The sequence below is a fragment of the Taeniopygia guttata genome, chromosome 6 (genome assembly GCF_048771995.1).
Source record: "Taeniopygia guttata chromosome 6, bTaeGut7.mat, whole genome shotgun sequence".
Lineage (NCBI taxonomy): Eukaryota > Metazoa > Chordata > Aves > Passeriformes > Estrildidae > Taeniopygia > Taeniopygia guttata.
In genome coordinates this window covers 32,707,276-32,732,061 of record NC_133031.1, presented here as the reverse complement: position 1 = coordinate 32,732,061, position 24,786 = coordinate 32,707,276, and the positions used below count along the sequence as shown (strand labels likewise).

Here is a 24,786-nt window from a genome sequence, read left to right as displayed (position 1 = left end):
GTTTCCAGCCATCACCAGCCACTGCAGACGACAGCAGTGAAGCTGAGAACTTCACCAGGTATGCTTTCCTCTCCCCTCTGACACATCTATTTTCCATCTGTACCAATAGCTCAGGGCCTTTTAGTAGAAAATATATATTTTTGGTTTTGGTTTGGGGGGGATTTTTTTTTTTTTTTTAGTGGGGGTAGTGTTGTTTTGGTTTGTTTCTAAATCATTGAGAGTTAGGCTTGAATAAAGATCTAGTTCCTAAATACCTTCAGGCTCTGATGCTCCCATCTTCCCAGACTGCTCCTCTTTCTATTTATATGTTGTGATTATTGTGTTTTGTAATGTTTTTATTGAACTATTGCACAATGCCCTAAATGCCCACAAGCATGGCTAAGAAACCTTTATTAATTACATTATAAAGATGATTGTGGTGAATTCAGTTAATGACAAAAAAAAAAAAATATATATATATAAATAGGTTATAGCATGAAGAATTCCCTAGGCAACTAATTCTTCAAGGACTTCAAAGGTGTGCTGGCTGCTGGCCCTGAAATGAGAAGGTAAATCTCTGCCAACTGGCATTAACAGGGCTAATAATCAGTAAACAGACTGCTAGGAGAGCAAGACAGAGTACCAAGCCATGAAAAAAAGCACACCCAGCTGTAAACAACTGAAGTAATTTGGTTTCACAAAGAGGAGCCAAAAAGCAAATTAAGATCTGGGTTCTGGTTAGGTCATTACTCAAAGTGGCATCGATGCAATGATGCTCACAGCTCACACATGCTGCTTTTAGTGGTTATTTTGGGCTGAGCTGAAGAGATGCTTTGGAGATAGAAATCTCACCGAAGTAACCTCTGCCCTTCTGCTGGGAGAGCTGTCTGCTGCTCTGGAAGGGCTTCTCTTGGCCGAGAGAAGAGAGCAGGTCTTCAAACAAAGCTTTGGGCACATCTCAGTCAGACATGGGGCTTTTCCCCATCCAGATTTCCCCTTTTCAAAAAGGGGGTTCTGCTCTCCCACAGAATGTTCTGCTCTCCTTCAGGACCTTTTCACTGACTGAAGCAAGGAGCAAAGTAATTATCCCGTTTAATGTGACTTTTTGTGTTAGACACGATGAAAGAGGAAAAAAGGCCAGCAGCTCTCTCTGTGCCATCCTCACTGAAGGGCTGCAGTTTTTGGGATAACTGAAGATATTCAGCTACCCAGGCTGCTGAAAATAGGTGAGATTATTTCCTCCTGCACTCACCAATTGTTTAGACACACACAAGGGTTTGAAAGCATGGCTTGGGTTTGGGATTCTCTGCAGAACGAAACCAAAAGAGCTGCAGCACTCACAAAACCTCTGGGCTGCCAGAACCGGTGACGACTGACACAAACCACAAACCAAGTTTTGCTTGGAGAACTTCCACCCTTCCCAAATAAAACTCCAGCCACTGGTGTTTGTACAAACTTCCATTCATGCCATATAAAAACCTTCAAAGCTCTGCCTATGGAGACAAAAAACCTCCAGCAAAGGTGCTCAGCTCGCTGCAAACAGGGGGATCAGCAAACCCTGCTGGAGAGAGACAAGGAAAAAGTGTGGGAACCTGCTGCCACACTTTCTTTTTTTAAATTACAGAAAGCTGCAAGCCTAAATATTCCACTTCCTATTCAAGGATAAGTTGTGTAATTCACCAAAAAAAGGGAATTACGCAATGAAAACACTAAGGAAATAAGGAACAACACTCTACGTGTCACAGGCACTTTGCTCAAGAGCAACTTTGAAGTCATTGGAGGGAATTTTGAGAGGTCTAAACCACAGCACCTTGTTAATACAGATGCTATTGCATCAGTTATTTTTCCCCCTGTATAATCCATGCAGAAACTCAAGTCATCTCACAGAATTCTGGGAGGAAAATCTGCATTACTGTGACGGCCCTAAAAACAAAAAATATTTTCATAGCCCTAAATAATGGTAGAATAAAATGCTTGAAACCTCTCCAAACAGTGAACTGCACAAATCTGGCCTTCACTTAAAATATTTCCTGCAGCAAGGACCAGTGCAAGACTAAAGTAAGGCTTTTAAGTGAAATTGCTATTTGGCATAAATGCACACACGCAAAGGGAAACTGAAGTCCATTTTCATCACCATAATATTTAGATGATCAATTCCTTCATGGCAGTCTTCAACAAGGACTTTGTATTTTCCGTGCTAATCCAAAAGCAGAAACTCATTCATTTTAATCACCGATTTTAAACAAACCCCAAAGATCTGCCAAGCTAAACAAAACAGGGAATCTACACAAAGTTCATAGTACAGAACAGCTCTCAAATTAACGGTGACACAGGACAAATTTCAGACCAATGAGTGGTTGCTCACAGAACAGAAGAATGTTTGAATAACAAAATAAAGGTGAAAAAGTTCCAGGTTTTAATTGATGTTCCCCTCATTCACTACCAGCCCTGAGAAGAGCTTGGAAGGGGAAGGTATTGGGAATCCAGCTGTAGGAACAAGTAAAAGCAGATGCTGGAAACACAAGAATGTCACCAATATCTGATGTCCCATCCCTGGAAGTGTCCAAGGCCAGGTCGAGCAGGACTTGGAGCAGCCTGGGAGAGTGAGAGGTGTCCCTGCCCCCAGCAGGGGATGGGATGAGATGAGCTTTAAGGTCCTTTCCAAGCCAGAGCACTCTGTGATAGTAAGAATGATCAAGTTCTATGGAGAGAATAACATTAAGAGTTCTTGTGTATTCATTAAACAAAACCAAAAAATTATTTGAAGATAATGAAATTTCAAAGCAAAGCCTTCAGAGAATTTTGGTCCAACCTCTTTAGTCCAGCTCCTTTCTCAGAGGGAATCAGATCTCTTTGGCATCCAGTAGCAGCAAGGCTGTTCAGGATGTTCTTGCTGCTGAAAATGGTCAATGGGCAAATTCTTCATGTAACAAATTCTTCATGTAACAAATTCTTCATGTAACATGCCCACAGCTTTCCTCTAGGAAGTTCCTATATCATTTCAAATTTACACTTTCATTTTTAGCCAAACAGGAACTTTTCCTACCACTTATCGACAAGGCAGAATAAGTGGGAAGTTAATCAGAATAAAAAATATGTTTGTTCCAGCTCAGCTGCTGAATTACTATAGATCACAGGAGTGGAAGGTTCTGCAAAGAAGGAATGCCCTAGATGGGTGCACCTTGGTCCATGCCATGTTATTCAGTCTCCATGCAACTCATGAAAAGCAATTTATGCTTTAGTGTCTTAGATTTAGCTCTAAAATGGGCACAACCCTATTTTATCTGATTGGAACAATCTCAGGCCTTAGCAGCCCTTGCAGAACCTCACAGGGAGAAAATATGTATATAAAAACTCTCAGGAATGCCAGAAATTCCTTTATAAACCAAGTGCACTGGCTTGAGTGCAAAATAGACTCACAGTTATAGCAGCAGGGAGCAAAAACCATCAGACTTTTGAGCTGATGAGGCTCAAAAGCAACTGGGTGTCAGCAGGGAGGGCAGGAATCCAGAGAGGAGCGACAGCTCCATCTAAAACAACAGGAAACTGCAATTGCTTCTGTAAACAGCAGTGCTGAGGTGGGAGGAAACGCAGCTTGTGCACAAACAGGCAGCCCTGGGCAGGGATGGGAAGGAGGAGTGCAGCCCTGGGAGCTGGAACACGCCGTTCTGCAGCAGCTTTGCCATATTAATGCAATGCTGAGGGGGGCTCGGCCGAGATGACAAATTAATTGGGAGCCAGAAGCCCTCTGACAAAGGCACAGAGCTCTGGTGGCTGTGCCAGCAGGGCTGGCAGTGCCCTGCATGGGCAGCAGGAGCAGCGTGAGCAGGGAGATGCTCAGACACACAGGATAAAGGTGAAGAACAATTCAGGACAAGGGCAAAGAGTGCTGAGCTCAAAAATATCATTAACAGCAGCCCTGTCTGAGCTGGAAACACTAAGAAATGTAAGTCATGTACTTATGGAAAAGAGTCTGCCTCATTTCCTGCAGACAGAGGAACAGAATATTTCAGCCAACAGGTTAAAGCAGACAATTATCTTCTCTGCACACGGCTGAAAATACAACAGATGAGTCAGGAATAATTTCTCCTCTCCTTTTTTTTCAGCCCTGCTCAGTTTGTGTCCTTTCCAAGCTGGGTCATCACCCTGCTTTACCTCCCAGCTCCAGCTCACTACAGGCAGAGAACCAGCAAAATAACCTCAAAACTCCCATGAAGTGCCAACGATGTGGTATTTCCTATATCCCACATGTAACCAGCAGCTATCTGATCTTGAGAATTCCTCCTGAAATTATAAACACATTAAGATCTCATTTTAAGTATGTGAGAAACTTTCACACTGCATCTTCAGAAGAAATCTCTGCTTAAGAGAGGCTTAGCTTCAATTTCCAGGAACCCTGGTATGAAGACACCAGGGAATAAAAACAAGTTCTTGTTTTCATGCCTCTTAAACTTCTCTCTAGCCTAAAAAAAAAACTCTTAAGGGGAAAGCCTATAAAAAGCTTCCTAGGATGCTGCTTTTCTGCAGCTGGAGGAGGCAATGATTTCACCACTTCGCTGTGGCAGGACTTAGGAGTGACATGGAGTTGATACAAATAAGGGTCAGACCTATAGGAAAAAATAGATAGAAAGCCATCAGAACAGTAATAAAACAGACATCACTCCTGCTGTGGGGTGTTGTAATTGTACAATACATGAACCCAGAATAACAACGTTGCAAAAGGTTCAATAGCCTGAAAAATCTGTCAGCCTTTGGCAGTATTTTCTACATCTGTCTCAAGAATCACTCCAAGAGCACCCAGATTTGTTTTAATGTAGACATCAGAAATCAGTGAGTGGCTGGGAAATGAACCTGGAGTGATGTGGATGGGTGTTCCTTCTGCCACCCTACCTGGAGAGCTGCAATAAGGGGGTGGCACTGCAGCCACTGTCACAGCCCTGCTGCTCCTGTAGCTCCTCATGAAAGGTTTAAAGGACAGCAGGCCTCAAGTTCACTCTCTCAAAAATGCACTTTCCAAAGATATTTAGAGTCCTGATTATTATATTCACTGCTCCCCTGTCAACAGCAGCTATTTAAATATTGATATTCTTATCCCCACACCTATCCTGCTTTATTTTATGGACCATCCAAGTATTTTTAGTATTTACAAGTGGTTTCTGCTTGCACACTTTCAGTGTCTGAATACAAAAGAAAACAAGGGTTAGCCAAGCTTTACCTTCATAGATTGAGTTCTACACAGAGATAGAGAAAGGGCAGACATTCCAAACAGCGCCTGTGCTGTCCTGGAAAAAGGAGTGAATCATCCCTTTAGCACCACAAATGTTGAAGGATGAGATTCCTGAGGGGCTGTGTTTATTTTGGGGGTGGGATGGTGGGAGGGAAGAGACCTGTTTGGGTTTCTCTTCCTTCCTAGTGCTTGGTCCATCCACTCCTTCCCTCCTCCAACAGGATTTTCTGCAGATACAGATTGACAGATCATCGATGCTGTCAGCAGGGCAAAGCCAAAACTGCAGCCTGAAAGTTTGAGAAATAGGGTAATGGAAAAGAAAAGTAATGGAAAATGGAGCAGCAATGCTGGCAAAGTGCAGAAAACTGAGCAGGGACTCATGAAAGCTCAGTTTGCTCTCAGCTCTGCTGCTGGCTGACCTTGAGCAAAGCTCTTTATCTCTCCTTGCCCCAGATTCACTGTCTGTCAAACGGGGCGATGACAGCAGTCTCTGGAAAAATATTGAGAGTTCCTCCTAATGTTACCCTCTGCTGCAGAAAATATTTCAAATTTTAGACCACTGGGTAACTTCTGTGCATGGCTACCAGATTTAATAAGCATTATTTTATCCATCAGTTCTCCGGCAACAAAAATATGTGCAAATCCAAGTGCTACCAGAAGCATTTTAAGCACCATAGCTCTGCCTCACTGGGATTTCTAGCAGCAGCTCTGCAAAAGTGGATGTAGGAATTATTCATTGTACATCCCTCTCCCATGTCTCAGGAAAAAAAAAAAGAATTTACAACATTAAGGAGATGGAAAGACTGAGAAACTCTGCTGGGGAAAAAGTGACAGAGACAAGAATGAGGTTTGGTTAACCAATGCCACAGAGAGTTTTGATGGCACTGCCACACAGCAACAGGACCTGATGCCAGCCTGCAGGAAAGGAGAGGGAAATGCATCTGCTCACACATTAAATGTAAATTTGCTTTGTTTTTCCACTTTTTTCCTCCAGAAGCAAGCTCCAGGCAGAGCACTTGTAACAAATTGCACAACCTTGTGCTTCCCCTTATCAGTGCACCAGGGTGCCTGATATTAACCCAGAAACTCAAGAGCTGCTCTGCCTGCCTGCATAATTCATCTCCAGTTGCTAAAATATGACAGCAAAGATCTTCTCAGTTCATTAAACTTTAAAATAGCCACTCACCTGTGTCCTGTCCTACAACCTTAATATATCATAACTTTCTTGTTACCGACAGATATAACGCCAACTTCCATTAGTATAAGATCAATTATTTTATAGCCCTTTGATATAAGGGAGTGGAAGCTTATTTATTAGTAATATTCTTATCTTTGAAGCAGGACAACAAATTTGGGAATCACAATGACCTGCATCCAGAAGTCAAACCAAAGTCTTTTATTCTGCATCCTGGACACAGCCTCCAAAAATAACGCCAGGTATTCACTTGGGCCCAGTTACAAAGGCAGTGGGACTCGGTGCCAAGTCCAGTCAGAGATCCTAGAGGCCCCAGCAGCTTCTGGGAGTGAGGAATGGCTGTATTTACAACACAAGTTCCACAGTACCCCAGTTTCTATTTCTGACGTTGCTTTCTTTCCCTCCAAGCACACGTAAATTCAAATATGAAAAATATTTTCCAGCTTCTCCTATTTCTTGGACGGCAGAGCCTGAGAGCTGCTCAGGATCTGCTGCCTCCCTCACATCCTAACAACACTCCTGCTGCTTACTCATGGCCTCAAGTATTCCTGCCCAGTCCACAGGTACCTTTAAATCTCAAAGCCCAGAAGATGAAAGGATTGAATCTTTCCTCGTTCCAAATCTGTATTTACTGACTTGAGTGTTTGAAGTCTGGAGCCTGCAAAATTACTGCCTGCTCCTCGGGAAGGAAATCTAGATGTGGAGAGGGAAAAAGGTGAGCTTCTTCTGACAAACCACTTCTTACAGTTGCCTCCTCTCCGAGCTGCATACTTGGCTTTGGAAAAGCTTTTTTAATCCCACACCTGGGAATTGGTTCTCTTCTGGAAAGATGTTGCTATTTATTTCCATTGCCTTCAGCTGCCTTTTCATTCCCTCCCTCCCTTCTCCTGCTGCTGCAAAATAGACTGAGGAAAAGTTGGAAAAGAATGATGTTCAGACCACCCAAACAGCAGCTGAGGGAGGAGATGACATTTAGCAGCACTGGAATGCTCATTTGTGCGCCCAGACCCTAAAAACCTGCTCCTCCTGGGTCGTTTTTAATAGACTTGGCACGTGCCAAGTAACCTGCCAAAGTCTCCCAGCACTTATTCAGCACACAAATAATCACAATAATAAAAACACCACCGTGTGCCTGTTATTATCTTCGGGGAAGCAGCTGAAAGCCTCGTTCATAACAACAATATCTACTTCCCTCTTGATAAATATCTGGCCGAGTTCCCAACCTTCCCAGATTTCCCAGCCCTGATGATTCCTTCATCAGGCTCAGCACTGGCAGGCACAGCAATGCAGGCAGCTCCATCTCCCCATCCTCTGCTGCACCCAGCTCGCTCTCAGGCTGCTTCAGAAGGACTCACTTAATCACAAATGGGTTTTTATTGACCGCCTGGGTCCTTTTCTCCTGCGAGATAATGACACAGAGACACTCGGATGTGGTGGTGCTTTCTGCATTTCAAAATACAAAGTCAGCCACTTCACAAGAAATTGAGTTTTTAAATTTTTAACTTCCCCCTCTCTGTATCTCAGTGATACACAGTTTCTAGACTAAGTTATCCCTCACCTCTGCCTTCTCCCCAGGCAAACCTGGTTAATCAAAGCCACAAGAGCTCCCATCAAACCCAGAAGTGACATCGTGGTGTGAGCACGCCTGGGACCAAACTGAGATCCACCTGTGGCAATGCCAGTGAGCTGAGGGCTGCTGAGCTCACCGAGATACCACATTTACACACGGTAAACCTAATAAAAATATGAAAACATATAAAACCAGCTCAAACCCAGGCAGAAAATAGTTAGAAATGGAGAGCAACCACAAGGAATGTTCTCCTTCCTCGGGTTAATGAGGAAAGGCCAAATCCAGGTTAGTTTCTATTTTACAGTGTGAAGAGCACTACGTGGAGAGAAGGGCACAGTGTCCCCAAACTCCTGCCAACACTTGTGGGAAAAAGGAGGAAGGGACTAAAGCCTGGTTTAAGTTGTGTGCTGAGCCTTCTTCCCTTGGTCAGCAGGAGGGATTTAAGGCCACCAAAAGCATATTTGCAGAAGAAAAAGAAAACATCCTGCCAGCATGCTGAGCCTCACCACTGACCATCGAGGTCTGGTGGCACTGACCTCGCTCCTGGGTGTGGGATGCTCTACACAGCCACATTTCTGCCCAGGGGACATTCACCTCTGCATTTTTGGTGGTATCAGCACACACAGAGCTGCAGCAGCACGGGCTCTGCAGGCCTGGACATCCTCTGTCAGCTCTGATGGAAAGGGAAGATTTCTTTAGTGCCAGCTGCAGCTCAGGAGCTCTGCCCAGGCTGGGGCAAAGGGGCACAGCAGGATGGGTGGCACTGGTCATGCTGCCACAGCACAGCTGGGCACAGCTGGGAAGGGCTGAAGTGTTTCAAGGCTCATTTTGCACAGGGAATCATCCCCCTCCTGCACACAGACCCAGAGCAACCTGCTCCTGCCTCTACTGCATCCTCTCAAACACTGCTGGGATTTGAGGAGATTCCTTGGGAATCTCTTAAAACAAAACCCCAGCACTGGGAGCGGACTGTAAGAGATGAAAATTGAAATTTACAGAAAGTTTTACTTTATTTTAATCAATATGCACACCATTGCAATTGATTAGCTGCTGAAATAGCGTGAAGTTTAAAAACAATGTTCCCACTCCTTTGTTTCCCAAGGCTGTCGCATTATATTGACCAAATTATTTACGTGGGTGTGTTAGTATGAAAAAAAAATGGCTAGAAATAACTCAATCTTTAGGTAGAAAAAGCACTCCTGATGATGAACTCAAAATAAAATTAAAAATTAATTACTTTAAGGAACCAAATATTAGGCAATGCTTTTCCAAAACATCGATTCAAGCACTTTACAGCTTACTATCCATCCCTTTTTATTTCAGGTTCTCTACATATCAAAAAAAAAGCTTTGCTGGTAGCAATGTTTGCTCTCATCCAGGGATAAACATGTGCTACTGGTTGGCTTCTCCAGAGCTTTCTTTTTGTTCCAGAGGTGCAACAGGGCAAAATGATTGTCTGGAATTACTCCTGATGGATCTCCAACAGCAGAGCTCTCCCGGACAGGGACTCTGTGCAGCCCGTGCATTTTCTGTACCCCCCACCAGAGGCACGTATTGCTCCCAGCTCAAACACAGCCCCAGTTCTGCAAACTTTCAGCAGAAAACGCTGAGAAAACAACATTGGTTTCATGAATCAAGAATAAAAATCACAAGGCATTGTCCCACACTGGGCATCAGGAAGCTGTGGAGTGAAAAGTTTGATTGTCTCCCGTGTCAGCAAATGCCAGCAACGTGCCATGGAGCACAACACAGCTTTGACACCGAGGGGACAACCAGGGGTACAAAAAATTGATTGTGTTGACACCAAAGCTGTGAGCTTGATCTGCAGGCTGAACACACAGCCACTGTAACATCAGAATGTTTTTCTGCTGAAGAGATGATGGCTAAGTGTAGAAAAAGATGCGTTTTAAAAGAAAGGAAGTCCAGAAATTATATAATTTATACCAAAATAATTAATCCTCACTAAAACAGCGCTGACTTACTAAAAAGTGGCTACCACTTTAGAAATAAAGGCTTAATTCATGCTAATTTTTACACATTACCCCTTAATGGTGCTGAACGGTTTGGAAGGGATACACAACCTCGGTTTAGAGGTTTAATCCAGCCGGTATTAGGGGCTGTATTTTGTGACGATCATCCCCTGCTTATCCCAGCACGGCTTTGCCCCGCTTTGTGTCACCTCCTGCACCCACCGCTCCCACCACACCGAACACCTCCGTTTCGTAACCCGGCAATGCCTTTTCCCACCGTTTGCAAATAATTCACATTACATTCGGTTTGTCCACGCTGCCAACTAAAGAACGCCGAGGGAGAAACGCCACGCATTGTTACTTATGGGCGGCCATCTCCATCCTCAAAAAAACCCCAACAAAAACAAACACGAAACTGAGTTTAACACGCTGTTAACAGGCTTCTCCCTTTCCACAAGTCTCCTATTAATCAGAGCGCATCTGCTAAGCCGGGCCAAGGCAGGCAGCAGCCTGCTCTGCCCACCCCTTTGCTCCATCACATTCCTGCCCTTATTCCCGGGGGCATTTCCTGGGACAAAGCGCCGGGACGGGATCGCGCTTGAGTTATTTCTGCAAACTTTGCTGGAGCCGCATCACCGACCGCGGCTTCGCAGCGGTCCCCGTTTCTCGGGGTTTGCGCCAGTTTCCCGCAGTTTCGAGCCCGACATCACCCCTCGGAAGATAAGCTTAAATCGGGTACAGGGCTTTTCACCCCTTGCACTCGGCAGCCGCTGCCAAACCTCATTCCCGCTCGGTTCGAGCCCTTCTCCGGCTGCTCCCCGGTGCCTCCTCCCCGCACGGGGAGCCGCGTCCAGAGCGGGCAGGAGGATGGCGGAGCGATCCCCCGCGCTTCCCCCGCGCATCCTCACCCTGCCCGCAGGCTCCGCGCTGGATGGCGATGATGGGCGGCTGCCGGAGGCTCTCCGCACGGCGGCTGGCAGCCCGCAGCTGGCAGTGGCTGGCGTAGGTGACCGCATCGCTGCCGCACACGGGCTCGCTGCTGGTGCACTGGCATCGCCCCGCGGCCGCCCGCTTGCGCACGGTGGCCGAGGCGGGCACGGCTCCGGGGGGCAGCACGCACTGCAGCCCCTCTCCGCAGGGCGGCCCCGCTCCCCCGCACGCCTCGCCCTCCTCCGCCCCGCACACGCGGCAGCAGCCGCAGGCGTCGGGCACCGGCCCGCCGGGACAGCCCGCGGGCAGCGCCGGGCAGCGCGACCGATCGCAGCGCTCGGGGCAGGCGGGCAGAGCGGAGGGCAGAGCGGAGGGCAGAGCGGAGGGCAGCAGGGCCGCCAGCAGCAGCGTCCAGCCCCGCAGCGGCATCGCGGCGGCGGCTCCGGACCGAGCGCGGTGAGCGCGGCCGGGACCGGGCGGCCGCTTTAAGGGAGACGCGGCGGGGCGGGGCGGGACCGCGGGTACGGCCCCTCCACACCCCCCCTCAGCCCGGGCTGCGACATCGCCACACCGCCCCGCTGGGACAGCGACAGCCCCCTGGGACAGTGACATCGATAGCGACAGCCCCCTGGGACAGTGACATGTCCCCGGGATAGCGACATCGCCACACTGCCCCGCCGGGACGGGGACATCCCCCGGGACAGCGACATCCCCCCGGGATAGCGACATCGCCCCCGGGATAGCGACATCCCCACACCGCCCCGCCGGGACGGGGACATCGCCCCCGGGATAGCGACACCCCCCTGGGACAGTGACATCCTCCCTGGGCTGCGACATCCCCACACCGCCCCGCCGGGACGGCGACATCCCTCGGGATAGCGACATCCCCTCCGGACAGTAACATCCCCTCCGGGATAGCGACATCCCCCGGGATAGCGACATCCCCTCCGGGACAGTGACATCGCCCCCGGGACAGTGACATTCCCCCCGGGCTGCGACATCCCCACACCGCCCCGCCGGGACGGCGACATCCCCCGGGACAGTGACACCCCCCGGGACAGTGACACCCCCCTTGGACAGCGACATCCCCCTGGGACAGCGACATCCCCCGGGACAGTGACACCCCCCTGGGACAGTGACAGCCCCCTGGGACAGTGACACCCCCCTGGGACAGCGATACCCCTCCGGGACAGCGACATCCTCACACCGCCCCCCAGGACAGCGACATCCCCCCCGGGACAGCTGATACAGAGTGAAAATTTAACCGGATATAAGTCCATTTAGATTTAAATGAAATGTGCCACTTTGCGCATGCTAGATCTACTATTTAGTCTAGTAACTGCAGCCCCACCAAAACTACCCCAGCTAAAAAGAAAAAATGCAAATTTCCACACGAAAAGATCAGAGATAAGAAAGACTCCTCAGACCTTGAAACAGACAGGGCAGAGTGACCCAAGAATTGCTTCTGTACTTTCTAACAAAAACTGAGTACAAGTATAACTAGCTGTAAGTGTAATGTAAAATCAGCAAAATTAATATGCATTAACCTATTGTGAAATTCTATGCATATAAAAATTAGTAAAGGCAATAAAAAAAGATCCAGAGTACTCAGAGGTACGCAAGTCCATTGAAAAGCAGTAAGTCCCGACATGCACTGTAAAGAAACATACCCATTCCCTACAAATCTTTATTAGAATTGTAAGGTTTGATTTTTTCATCCACGTTTCACAGCGACACTCAGGGTTTCACCGCGAACTCAGCGGTGCAAGCACCGAAATTGCGCCCGGCGATTAAGATGGGGAGAAAAGGAGATAAGGCTCAGGAATTACGGGAAAGCAATCCAGAGTCAGCGCTGATAAAGTTTCCAGCTGATAAAGGGATGCGGGGAGCGCTGGTACCGTGGTGGAAGGAGTGTAGGATACATCCATTCTATGTAAATATATGCAAATATCAGGTAATTTCTATCCTGATCAATTCCCCGGGGATGGCTGTGAGGTTCCCGGCTCGGGAGGAGGATGGAAGGAAGGAAAGATGCTCCCGAACCTTCTGCTCCACTCAGAGCCGCAGGACGAGGTGGATACCAGCAATTAACAGAAGGTTAATCAGCCGAAATAATAATAATAATAATAATTAAAAAAGCCGTTTTCCAGCATCCCACAGGCAAGCTGATCTCATTTATCCGGCACTGGGCACCGGCCAGAACCCATGGGAGCGGTCCCTGTGCCATCTGCTCCTCGGGCACATCCAAAATGCTCTGAAGGAGGCTGAATTACATCCAAGTGCCCTCCGAGGGACAGGGCAGCCCTGCCAAAGCTGGGAAGGAAGCAAAGCCAATTTTTTTTTTAATTACAAGCCGATTAAACTTTTGAACTGGCTCCCAATCTATAATTATTTAAGTGTACCTTTATCAGGCGCCGATAACCAAGCAGCTAATGAACTTTACAAGCCATTAGGCAAGAGGAAATGCTGTTAACTGTTAGATGAGCTGCGACCAAGGAGTTGAACTTGTCAGCAACTGCATTAATATAAAATAATTCAAAATATTTTCTCCTAGGAAAAGTTTAACAACGAGCCACTTGAGCAGGTAGAAGGAGCGTCCCAAGCACCAGAATGCAAATTGTTCCACGGAACACCATAAAAACGCATCCAACTGCATGCAAAACTTAATAAATTGTTGGTTAGCACCTGAAGCTTGGAAACCACTTATATTCCAGTGCTCCTAGTTAAAATTCCAGTGTGAACTCTTTACATCTGCAGTTTTCCAATGACCTCTACACTCTGCAAGAAAAGAGATTTCAGGAGAGTCATCTGATTTCAGAAGTGGCCCAAGCAGTAAAATGGAACAATTCACAAAAAATTGTCTTAATACTAAAATAATTTGTGTTAATAAATAAGAAAAACTCTAAAATATTTACAAGTTAAAGATCTTTTAAGTGTATGTATATTCACATACATATATATAACCCCATATATATATGGGGGATACATATATATCCATATAAATATATATGGATGGATATCATGGCAAAAAGTTTCCAAGTAATTAATTATCCACTGCTTATCGACTACTTTTTATAGGCTTTGGGGTTTTATAAGCATGGGGGGTTTTGGTTTGGTTTGGGTTTTGCCCCTTTTTAAATAAAGACATGCTTTTAAGGAATGGTGATGGGCTTTTAGCAAGAAACAAGCCCCATCACAAAAAAAAAAAAAAAAAAAAAAAAAGCCAAAGCCCCAAACCGATTAAAATTAAAATTTAAAAACCCACAAAAATACCAAACAAACAAAAAAAAAAAAAAACCCCAAAAAAAAAACCAAAAAAAAAAAAAAAACAAACAAAAAACCACCAAAAAACGGGTTCAGGAAAGATCTCATTAACTCCTATTTGGAAGCACTGAAAAATAGATTTTTCTATTTTTGTTATTTTAAAAATTGCCTATCTGATCTGTGCAGAAGTGCCTTACACCTGAGAGGTGCTGCACACCCAGCAATTATTATTTCTCCTCCACCTGACACAGAACAGTTCCCCAAAGCAGCAGACATTAACCACCAGAAAGGCCAAAAATGTGGTCTGAAAAAACCACTCTGGAGTCTCAGAGGTAAAATATCTCCTACTTTTCACATGGAACTGGCTGATAGGAGGCTCCACCTAGAGATCACACGCTAGAAATTCTCCGAGAGGTATGGAAGTGTGGGCAGGGATGCTGTGCCAGCCTCGCCCTGCCACCTGGGCACACACAGAAAGGGGGGAGCAAGGAAAGGATGAAAAAAGGGCACAGAGAAAAATGGGAAAGTCTGAGTCGAGAAAAGAGAGAAAAGAGGATGAAGGAGCTTTGGGAAAGTTGGAATGCTGATAGTATGAGCGAACTCCAACATCTTGGACTTTGCAGAAAGCTTTCCCAACTTTATTCTGTTTGCTTAATTATTATAAGAATTTTGCTTCATGCCTTAATGGCTTCCTCTCAGATTTTCGGGTGGGGAAAAGTGCAACATCCCTACTCCCACCTCCCAAAAACCCAGGACTTCTCCACTTTAACATAACAAGAGAAATCTTATAAAAACTTAAAGAAAAAACCCAAACCTTTATAAAAACTCCACTCATTGCTACATACAGAAAAAAAAAAAAAAAAAAAAAACCACTGCTTTGAAAGGGAATGGCTTCAAACCAGGGAATTTAAAACTCCACGTTCTTTTCCTGATATAATCTAGCCCTGGTGCTTGACAAGCGTTAACTGCTGGCATCACTTACAAACGAAACGAACCATCAGGGTGTTTTTTGAAGCCAAGGGACCTGCCCAAGGAACAATTGCTGATGCGCGCTGAGCGCGTCCCTGCGGTCAGGCGGCGTTTCCTTCCCGGCGCAGGGCAGAGCTGCCAGCCAGGACACATCAGGCTGTAAAACAACCCCCAAACTTTGGCATTTATACAGAAAAAACCCACTGCCACCCCTCTGGAGGGGCACAGGGGCCAGTGGAATCTGGGTAATTGGGGCAAGTCTGGATTTCGGGAAAGCATCTTCTGATCCATCAGTGTAAAGCCAGAAAAATCCATGGTTGTGCTATTGATGATCCCGAGATTATAGAAAGTCTCTGTCTGTCAAAGCAGAAGCCATAATTGGTCTGTGCTGGTTTCAAGGTTGTTTATTCTGTTTATCTCTAACATGTTCTGCTGCCCTGCCGCAGCTCTGTCCTGCAGGGCAGCGTGTGGGGCTCTGCCCTCAGTGGGATGGTACAAACATTAAATACCACAAACTACCTGTGCTGGATTTACAATAACGTGCCAATATCTGTCACCTACGTTGGACAGTGTGTCCCCAGCCTGAACCAACAGAAAAATGCCAACACTGCAGTGAAACATGGAGGGCATGAAGAAGGAGAAAAAGGACAAGGCACACCCAATTTCCTCCATCTTGTCCCCTTTGGACCCCTCATCTAGAATCCTAAAATTTTACTTTTGCACCCGTGCCACACTTAATTATTACTGATATCAAACCCTCAGAGCTGGTAATTCATCCTGTAAGGCTGAAAACTCTTTTCCATGGACAGAGATCACAGCCAGTGTCTCTGGGGGCTCTGTCCAGGGGGGTTCCTGACCCCTGCCAGGGTCCCAGACCTGCCAGAGGGATGCTCTGGATTCCCACACATGGTACATCTTCCCCCGGGATGTTTTTTTATCACAATCCCTTGAGATCAGAGGTGACTCAGGTGTGCCCGGCTGCCACCAGAACGCAGAGTGGTTGAAATTCTTGCAAGATGCGTTCACCGTGCATGCCGATATGCAAAATTCCACTCGTTTGAAATGCAAATCCCTAATTACAGTGTCAAAAGCAACACTTGGAAGGGCAGCGTTCAGCAGCTACCAGCCCATTAACAATGCCTTCACAAATAAGTGCCAGTTTCTTTTCCTCCGTGGTTTTCAAGTGAAAAACCCAGGCAGACACAAGTCCCAGGGCAGGATTCAGGTTTCAGTTCTCCCGAGAGCTGCCTTCAGTATTTCACTATTTTACTTCACTTCAGCAGTGAGCTTTCTGGCTTGGAGCATCAAATAATTTGTAGGATGTTCTGCAAAGTTCAGATGTCTATTAAGGCATTAAACAAACTGTTAAAAGGTAAAACTACACATGGCACAGAGGGTTACACTGCTTTAATTTCACCTTTTAGTATGAAATGCCCTATCCAATATTTCCCCTTCTTTCATTTCTTCCCTCTCTTCTCTCACCTCTATTTAAAATGGAATTGCTAAAATGACAGTAGGATTTCTGTTCCACACCTTCAGAGTGTCTGTATCAGGTGCACTCTGTAATTCCTCCATCCATTATAATACTTACTGTAAAACCTAAAAAAAAATAGCCTAAAAATAGACCAAAAATAAAACCACCACCATCAACAACAACAAAAAAAAAAACTCAACCTGGAACAGTCTAGTGACTTAACAACTGGAGTCTCCAGATCAGTTTTTAAGTATGAAATACACTTTAAAAGCAGATTAGTACTAGACTTGACTGATTTTTTAAGCCAGAGAGTGACCCCTAGGTGGTGCTGACATCCTGACAGTCCAGGAGGCTAAGGAATATTCCACTTTATTAAACTGTATCCTAACACAACAGCCCTCAGCAGCTGCCCCCAGGAATGTGCACTGCAGTCAGCAGTTCCATTTTCTGTAAATATTTTATTCTAACACGGTGAGTTTAAATCTGTGGCCATACAGAATAATTGGATTTCCTCTCCAGTGAAGGGGCAGAGAGCAGAGCCAGGTGGGGGCAGTGGAATCTGGGCAATTGTGGCCAGCCTGGATTTCAGGAAAGCATTTCTGAGACAGAACCCTTCTGATCCATCAGTGTAAAGCCAGAAAATCCATGGTACAATGCTTTTTTTATCAATATCCCTTGCATAACATGTAAAACTTCCACAGAAGAAACTGAGATTAGCACAAGGAAATCAGCTCAGTCTGTCCAATTTCATTATTAGGCTACACAACCTGATCAGATTTGAAGAATTAGAGATGCTATGGCTGAATAAAGGACAATCTGATCTCTTACAAGCTGAAAAAGAATATATTGCTCTGATCAAATACTTGCCATGGTGCAAAGAAACTCAACCAGATGTTCTTTTAAGTTACCCAAACTGATTTATTGACAATTTTAATGTGACATATTTACAGCACTGTTTCTAAAATAATTTAACAATTTTCATAGATTTATAAAAGTACTGATAAATAGGAGACCCTGACAGTGACCAACCACAAATATTTCCCTATGCTACTGAACTACAACAGTAGTTCATTTCTTTTTTCGTTTTCCTCTTTTCCCCTCTTTTTCTAAGTCCCGTAATGGAGCTGCTTTACCTCCACCCAATGTGTAAAATTGCCAATACCAAAATACAATAAAATGACCATGCAGTGTGAAAGCTGTACCAGAGCAAGTGATTTCAGATGTTAGACTACAGTAAAAATATTACAATGCAAAGTGTCTTCCACACAGAATGTTCTTGTGAAAAAATAAGCTTTTAAAGAGCTAATGGTTTATTTTTATAGAAATTAAAACCTACAATACTAGTACAGACATTTACAGTAATTTCCAATTTTGTGCTAGTTTTCACATATATCTAAAGTCAAACAAAACCAGTAATTTACAGACACCGCTGCCTTAAGACAGTGGTTAGTTAGCTTATGGATAAAAAAAAAAAAAACCAAACCAAAACCAAAAGAAGGTGCTGATATAATTTAAGGTTTTGAAATTCAGTATATTCCATTCTTGTATGACACCAATTATTCTGTCCTGGGATCAACAAATTGCTGTGGTAAAGCCATCCATATCTCTCAAGAAGTCAGTTTGGAAGTTGGAGAGAAGATGGACTTGCCTGATATGTATCTTAGGTTCCAGCAGACACAGAAGTCTCACACAGCTGGACAATCGGGATCACAGTAAGCAGCAGCATGAGATATTTGTGGGGTTGGGATTAAAGCAAATGGGTTTTTTCCCCAAAATGATGAAAAGTACACACCACCTAATCCAATACTTGAAATGTAAAGGTTCTCCTCGCTGGCATCACCGATGCCCCATGACACAATGTACACAAACAACAAACACTCACTTTTTAAGAACACATATTGCACAGCAGTGGGTGCAACACCAGAACACTGGTACCCCTGGCATGAATCTTGTTTTAAAGAGCTGTTTCAAACTATGGTATCCAGAGCAACTCCAAGCCAACGCTCAAACCCAGTAAGAATGGTCTGTGTACATCACTAACCCAAAAGTGTTTCAACAAAGTGAGAGAAAACACAGGCACTTCAGATTCTTAGTGCACCAAAAGTTATAGGCCACGATTGCAGGACTGGGAACATTCAGTACCAATAACAACACAACTAAAGGAGCTCTTCCACGATCAATACAGAAACAAGAACTGCTCACAAAGCACTGGGAAGGAAATCATTCTCAAAACAGTAACCAAACAATACATTTAAACATTTAAGAAAAAATAATTGCTGCAAAGCCTAATATAACACAACATAAACCCTACTTAGTTAAAAATATCTAAAGTGTCCAAATTCCAAAGTCCAAATTCTCTTCTCCCCCCTCCAAAACACCAATACATGCAGTCCATGGAAATCCAAATGTGCAAAAAGTTATAACCCACCTTTAGGAGTGCATCAAAAATAGGCTGACTATTCAAAATATTATTTTAGTGGAAATTTTACAGCACCATAACTAGAATTCCAAGGGAGTTCAGAATTCTTGTTCTGATAACAAATCAGTTGACACTGTTGATCTTAAAGAACAGAAGAAACATTTTGTGCATTTCCTGGTATCTGAAAGTTACAGAGAGAAAAGATTCTCATACATGCCTAAAATCTTACTGTAGTTTAAGATGAAATTAAACAATCACATTTGTTGGCAACAAGTTCTCCAAAATAGAGCATTAGTTGCAAATTTAGTAAACCTGCCAGATTAGGAATTAGAAGTTGCTGGTACCTTGCTTACTTGCAGAAGTACTTTTTTGTTGTTGTTGTTTAATGCATTTTGGGTATTTTTTTTTTCCTAAACTGTGCAGTTTGGCCCCTCCCTAGTAAGTGATTTACTATCAGGCTCTGAGAAAACGCCTAAGGTCCATCTCTGACCCTCAGCTGAAAGGCAACACACAAACACATTATATATACCCATGTGTGCACAGGAACGCACACACACATATATATAACAGCAGTGCTCTGGTTTGTATTTTTTTTTTTTGTTTTTTTGTTCTCATTTCCTGGAATTTTCTTTGGTTCAAAGTCCGAGCGAGGAAATTAAAGGACCGAACAAATGGATCATTCTCCAAACGCTTCCATGCCTACACATCACTGACTGGAAGGCTTGCATCATCCAGATCCACCAGGCCAGGATCCTGTTCCTGAGTGCCGTTTTTGCTCCGGGGTTCCCAGGGACCCCGGTCAGTCACTTTGGAAGTTGATTCTCTTGCAGCGACAGCCTGGATCTTGTAGCTCCTTGGCTTGGCCTTGGTAAAAGACTCGTGAAATCCTCGCTTCTCCAAGGCAGGGGGTTTGGGGTGAGGGGCTGGGACCAGAGGGCTGCTGCGAGGGGCTGTGGAATGTGAGCTGGCTGCGGCTGGGCCGGCAGGACGGACAGCATGGCCGGGTTCGGAAGGAGGCTCGGGATGCTCCTGGAAAAAGAAGGGAATGCGTCAGATGGAGTGGCTGAAGGCACGTTGGAAAGGTGCAGTTTCAGATTTCAGACTCACCAACACACAAAAAAAAAAATAATCGAGACAGAAAATACACAAAGCGAAGCTTCAGCCATGGCAGCAGGAGGCAGGTGCTTTCTGAGGCACTGCTTTACTGAGTGTGAGCTCACAGCAGGGTGTGACAGCAACATCAGCTGCTGCACTTAACAAAATTAAATTCTCAAATCAAGCACAGCAGCTCTGCAGACTTTAGTCCAGCAAATTGAAGTTCCTCATTTTACTAAGATGTTAAATAACTTCTTGAAGATGCACACTTTAAAGGCCATTGAAAGTCACATCTTTCCAAAAGAAAAATGTATTCAGACCTATTCATATAAATCAAGCACTTGTATCCTGGATCCTGAAGTAATGCACATTTTACTGTTCCCTGTTGTTGGAGCACCAAGTCTTCCCAATTTCTCCCAAGGACCAAACAAAAATTTTAAGCTATCAAGACTATATAAAAATTTCAAAAGTTAATGACCTAGAAAAGAAACTGATACTTAAGCTACTCATTCCATGCAACTTATTGTTTTGTATTTATTATCATTATTCTGCTGACCTTTACATAACTACCAAAATATCTTCCACCATTTACTTACTGACAAAAACAAGTCCCCAGACTACCCAGGAATGATTTAGTTGTCTGAAGAACAGGCATGGAATGCCACTTGGATGTCCTGGGATAGCCTGACCTGAAGAGGAACAAGAAGTTCCCTGGGCTCTGCATTGCATCCATCAGTTCTGTCAGGATGTCTCAAATCCCTGAGCAGTGCAGGGTTTGAAATGCTCTGATCCAAATGCTGTGTAATGTTGCAGTGAACTGTGTGTGCATTAGGAGCTGCAGCTGCTGCCAGTTCTGCCATCACCAGTGTTAGTCCAGGAACTAAAGGGATCTGCCAGCCCATGTGCACACACAAATCAAGGCATTTCTCAAGCACATTTGTTAGGAGAAAAAAAAAAACAAACCCCAAACCCATCACAGATGTGTGTCCAAGATGCAAATATAAATCCTGAATTAAAAACTTATTTTTTTCCACTGTAGTTTTTCAAGTTTATTTTAGAATGTTATGATATTTTCATGACATATGAATTAATAAATTTCATTAAAATGGAGTCTGCCAAGTACTACCATATTTCTTTTTATAAATGAGTTTAATGCTATTGGATGAACCTGTGCAACTTTTTTTTTTTTGGACTTGAGTTTGGTGTTAACGTCACTAAAGTATTTCACATCATTTACACTGCCTTATTTCATATCTGACTTGATACTTAAGGAAAAAAGTTTGCTTTAGGAGAACTTATGATTCACTGATTTACTTACTGTTCTTTTTATTTTTAATCATTTTACTTCACCAAATAGGACAAAGGGGATATTAGGACAAGATCTCAGAATTTTTGCTTTGCTATCCTGAAGGATACTCAGATTTTACTACCCACACTGGCTGTAATTTCAGAGTTCAGAGACTGTGCTGCTGCACTACTCCTGAAGTGCCCTGCTTTGAACAGGGTATTGGTTATACATTATGATTTAATGCTTCTATGTTTGAACTAATCATTTCATGCAGGTCTCATAAGCCATGCAGATCAGGCTATTATAGACCCTTCCAAATCCTAGAGTTACAACCTGCATGTTCTGTGTGCACTCATCTGTATCAGTTTGTGGGCAGCTTCCATTTCATCTCGCTCCTGCGCAGTTTCAAAACAAATGTAAAGTAAAATGGAAATATGAACTCTCATGCAAATTAGCTTTAGTACTTTCCTATTAAAGTGACATCACTTATGTTAAAATATTTACTGTGCTTTGATGTATAAGCAGTGGTTTTGGCGTTTTTCATTTCCAATCATTTTGAAAGCGTGAAAAAACAGTGCAAACCTGTGAGCGAACGATATTATTGATGAGTTAGTTTTAAGTAATGGTAATGACAACAGGTAGCATTATTATTTAGTTTGTTTTATAGTGCAAATTAGTGTCTAGTCCTAGCCCTCTGTTAAGAAGGCAAGTTTCCATGAGAGCCCACATACGTGCTGCATTCACCAGTTCTTGATGTATACCTCTGTATACAAGGATTCGACAGCCTTCTGGCCTGCCGCATCTGGAACACAGTGCAAAGCTAAGATTAGAGTCACCTGGACTGGGGAGAGAGACAACAGAGGGAACAAGAAGTGATGCAGACAGTCATAGCTACATTGCTCAGTTAGCCCCACACGAAAAAAAAAAAAAAAATCACAGGAAAAAAAGCATACAGAAAAGAAAAGTTACCTGCGTGTTTGCATTGCCCCCACAAAGAGAAAATTTATATCAGGAAGTTTTATTTAAAAGCATGAAGAACCTACCAAAAATTGGTTGAGAGCTTAGGCTGAGTTACCAGAAACACTGGTAGTAATGTAAATTTGCAGTCAAAAGCCAGGTTTGAATTATTAGATTTCAGATTATGGGGGTAATGATATATCCAGGTTATTACAAAACATCCCAGAGACAGAAAATGAAAAGCACAGCATGCAGTACCTGAACTGTGAAGTATTCCTGGCACAACATCTGGGCATACTTGGAGACACTGTGACACCAGAGTAACTCTACTACTTTCCACAAGTTAATAACCTTTGTGCTACACAACTAACACAGTTTAAATGCTAGTAGGTGTGAAATGCTGGCATCCACGTGGCTCCAGAAATATTAACACTTGTCACAGTGCCCCAGTTCAGTACTGCAAGATGCTGCTCTCACTGCATTTCCAACAGCAAGAACTAATTCATGTGAGCACAGAGCTCTTAGTTTAAATTTTCATCTGTATCGGCATATACAATAAACTATCAGTAATAGAAAATGACAATTTAGCAGTGAGAGTTGTTACAAAGAAATTAGGGTATTGTCATTTGATTGCAAAACACAGCAATTAGCAGAAACACCTCATAGGAATTAGAAAGTTCTACTTTAACTCCCAAACTAGTAATAGTGACAGATCATACTGGACTTCTCCAGGTTAGCACTGCATTATCTACGTGTTTGAGACAAACAACGCACAGCAAGTCACAGGTAGGACTAAAAAAGTGCTCCATTAAGAACACAGAGCATTTGAAGTTTGAAAGTTCATGCAAAAAGGCCACGTTGGTACAGGACAGGAGAGAGGAAAGGCCAAAGGAAAACCAGGAGTGGACAGGAGCTAATGGCAGCCCCTCTGAGGCGCAGGGTGACGTACGGAAGCCGCGGATCTGCCGGGTCCCCGCTGTGCTACGATGGCCCCAGAAATGGCCTTTATCCAGCTGTGCATGTCCTCGGGGCTGTCTGCCTGCAGCAACAACAGCAGCACGGTCACCAGCAGCCCTCAGCCTGCCCACTGCCCCACCACCTGCAGCCACAACCTGACCCTGCTGCTCACTGTGCTACCAAAACACGGCGGCACCTCATTTCTTACAGGCAGGCTTTATTTCTTAACCCAGACATTTCTCACTCTGAAGTTACTTAAGATGTATACAGCTATACAAAACAATAAATAAAACGTCCTGAAGATCACATTCCCCCTGGAAATCATGCCATGGTCAAAGTGAAGAAGTGCTGCTATTTCACTTTTAAAGTGTATTTAACTCTGGTTTGCCCGAAGTTTAAAAAAAAGAAATTACCTGCACATAAAAGGTTCGAGATGTTGTTACAATTTCAAAGAGATTGTCTCTCATCATTATATCACTGCAAATGAAATACAAAAATACTTCAAAAGCAAGTACAACTTTCCCACTGTATTTTAACAAGACTGTAGAACTGGAAGAGAATCAGAGCATTTGCTGTATGCTCAGAGCTTTTGCATTTCTTTATCACTCTACTATTGGTTTTTTACTAATTTTAGCCCTAAGTCTTTAGTTTACCAGTAGCACATGTGCTGCTACATGTATTTTTAATTGGAACATTTAAAATCATATAACATTAAGTCTAAAAATATTTATCATACATTTAAATTGGAACATTCTAAATCATATGTGAAGATTAAAAATATTTATCATTCTAGTCAAATTTCTCTAAGTAGTCTGCTAAAGAAAAAATAGAAAAATCAGTATCTCTCAAGTGCTACAAAAGCAATTATTCTTTAGTATATTGCCATTTGGTAGGAGGGAAACAGCAGGGTGAAGAGTATTCTCAGCCAGATTCATCCATCTAACCTGAGTTAATGTCCTCTAAAGGTTTAGAGATTGTGTAAACAGAATAGAGACTCCTGAAATTGCTGCCTCAGATCAGACAGCACCCACACATCTCTAATTCTTGGTTCCTTGATATCCCTTTGTTCTGCCCTTGTCCAAATTTGAAAGTTTGAAACACACATTAAGACAGAACCTCAAAACCCATTTAATGCACAAAACAATGTGCTGTCCCATAAAGCAAGAACATCCCACATGCACACATCAAGTGAAGTTATTGAACAGCTCTCCAAGGAGCAGCCTGGCCATGACCAAGCAGGGAACTCCATCCCATGTTATGACATCAGTGCTTCCCTCCTCACCTCTGCTTGCATTCCTGAACTTTATGGACCTCCTTAAGTGGTATAACCCTGAGAGGTTCCTTTTCCTGAAAAAAGAAACATGTTTTAGTACAGTGGATCTAACAACTAGCTCATTTCATTAAAATTTTGATTACATGAATCTGCTATGAAATGCTACCCCGGAAGATGTTATGTTAATTGGACAGCATGACATGGCTTTAAGTAAGATTA

At 43.9% G+C, this 24,786-nt stretch overlaps 2 protein-coding genes across 7 annotated transcripts in view; both read right to left on the bottom strand.

The window, feature by feature from the left end:
* HTRA1 (HtrA serine peptidase 1) overlaps nucleotides 1–11,351 on the bottom strand; it is a 31,059-nt gene extending 19,708 nt beyond the window's left edge. Inside the window, exon 1 of one of the 2 annotated variants that reach the window (XM_072931335.1) lies at nucleotides 10,850–11,351. In XM_072931335.1, coding sequence (XP_072787436.1) covers nucleotides 10,850–11,300 — 451 coding nt within the window. In that variant the 5' untranslated portion in view covers nucleotides 11,301–11,351. The remainder of the gene's footprint in view (nucleotides 1–10,849) is intronic. The other variant, XM_072931334.1, reaches the window with a different exon arrangement.
* Nucleotides 11,352–17,472: 6,121 nt separating this feature from the next.
* PLEKHA1 (pleckstrin homology domain containing A1) overlaps nucleotides 17,473–24,786 on the bottom strand; it is a 31,215-nt gene continuing 23,901 nt past the window's right edge. For 2 of the 5 annotated variants that reach the window (XM_002191325.7, XM_012574717.5), the window contains exons 9-12: nucleotides 24,577–24,641; nucleotides 23,708–23,771; nucleotides 23,287–23,376; nucleotides 17,473–20,026 (exon numbers count right to left, since the gene is read on the bottom strand). In XM_002191325.7, coding sequence (XP_002191361.1) covers nucleotides 19,697–20,026; nucleotides 23,287–23,376; nucleotides 23,708–23,771; nucleotides 24,577–24,641 — 549 coding nt within the window. In that variant the 3' untranslated portion in view covers nucleotides 17,473–19,696. Of the gene's footprint in view, nucleotides 20,027–22,111; nucleotides 22,217–23,286; nucleotides 23,377–23,707; nucleotides 23,772–24,576; nucleotides 24,642–24,786 lie in introns of all 5 variants that reach the window. The other 3 variants (XM_012574720.5, XM_032749217.3, XM_012574719.5) reach the window with 3 other exon arrangements.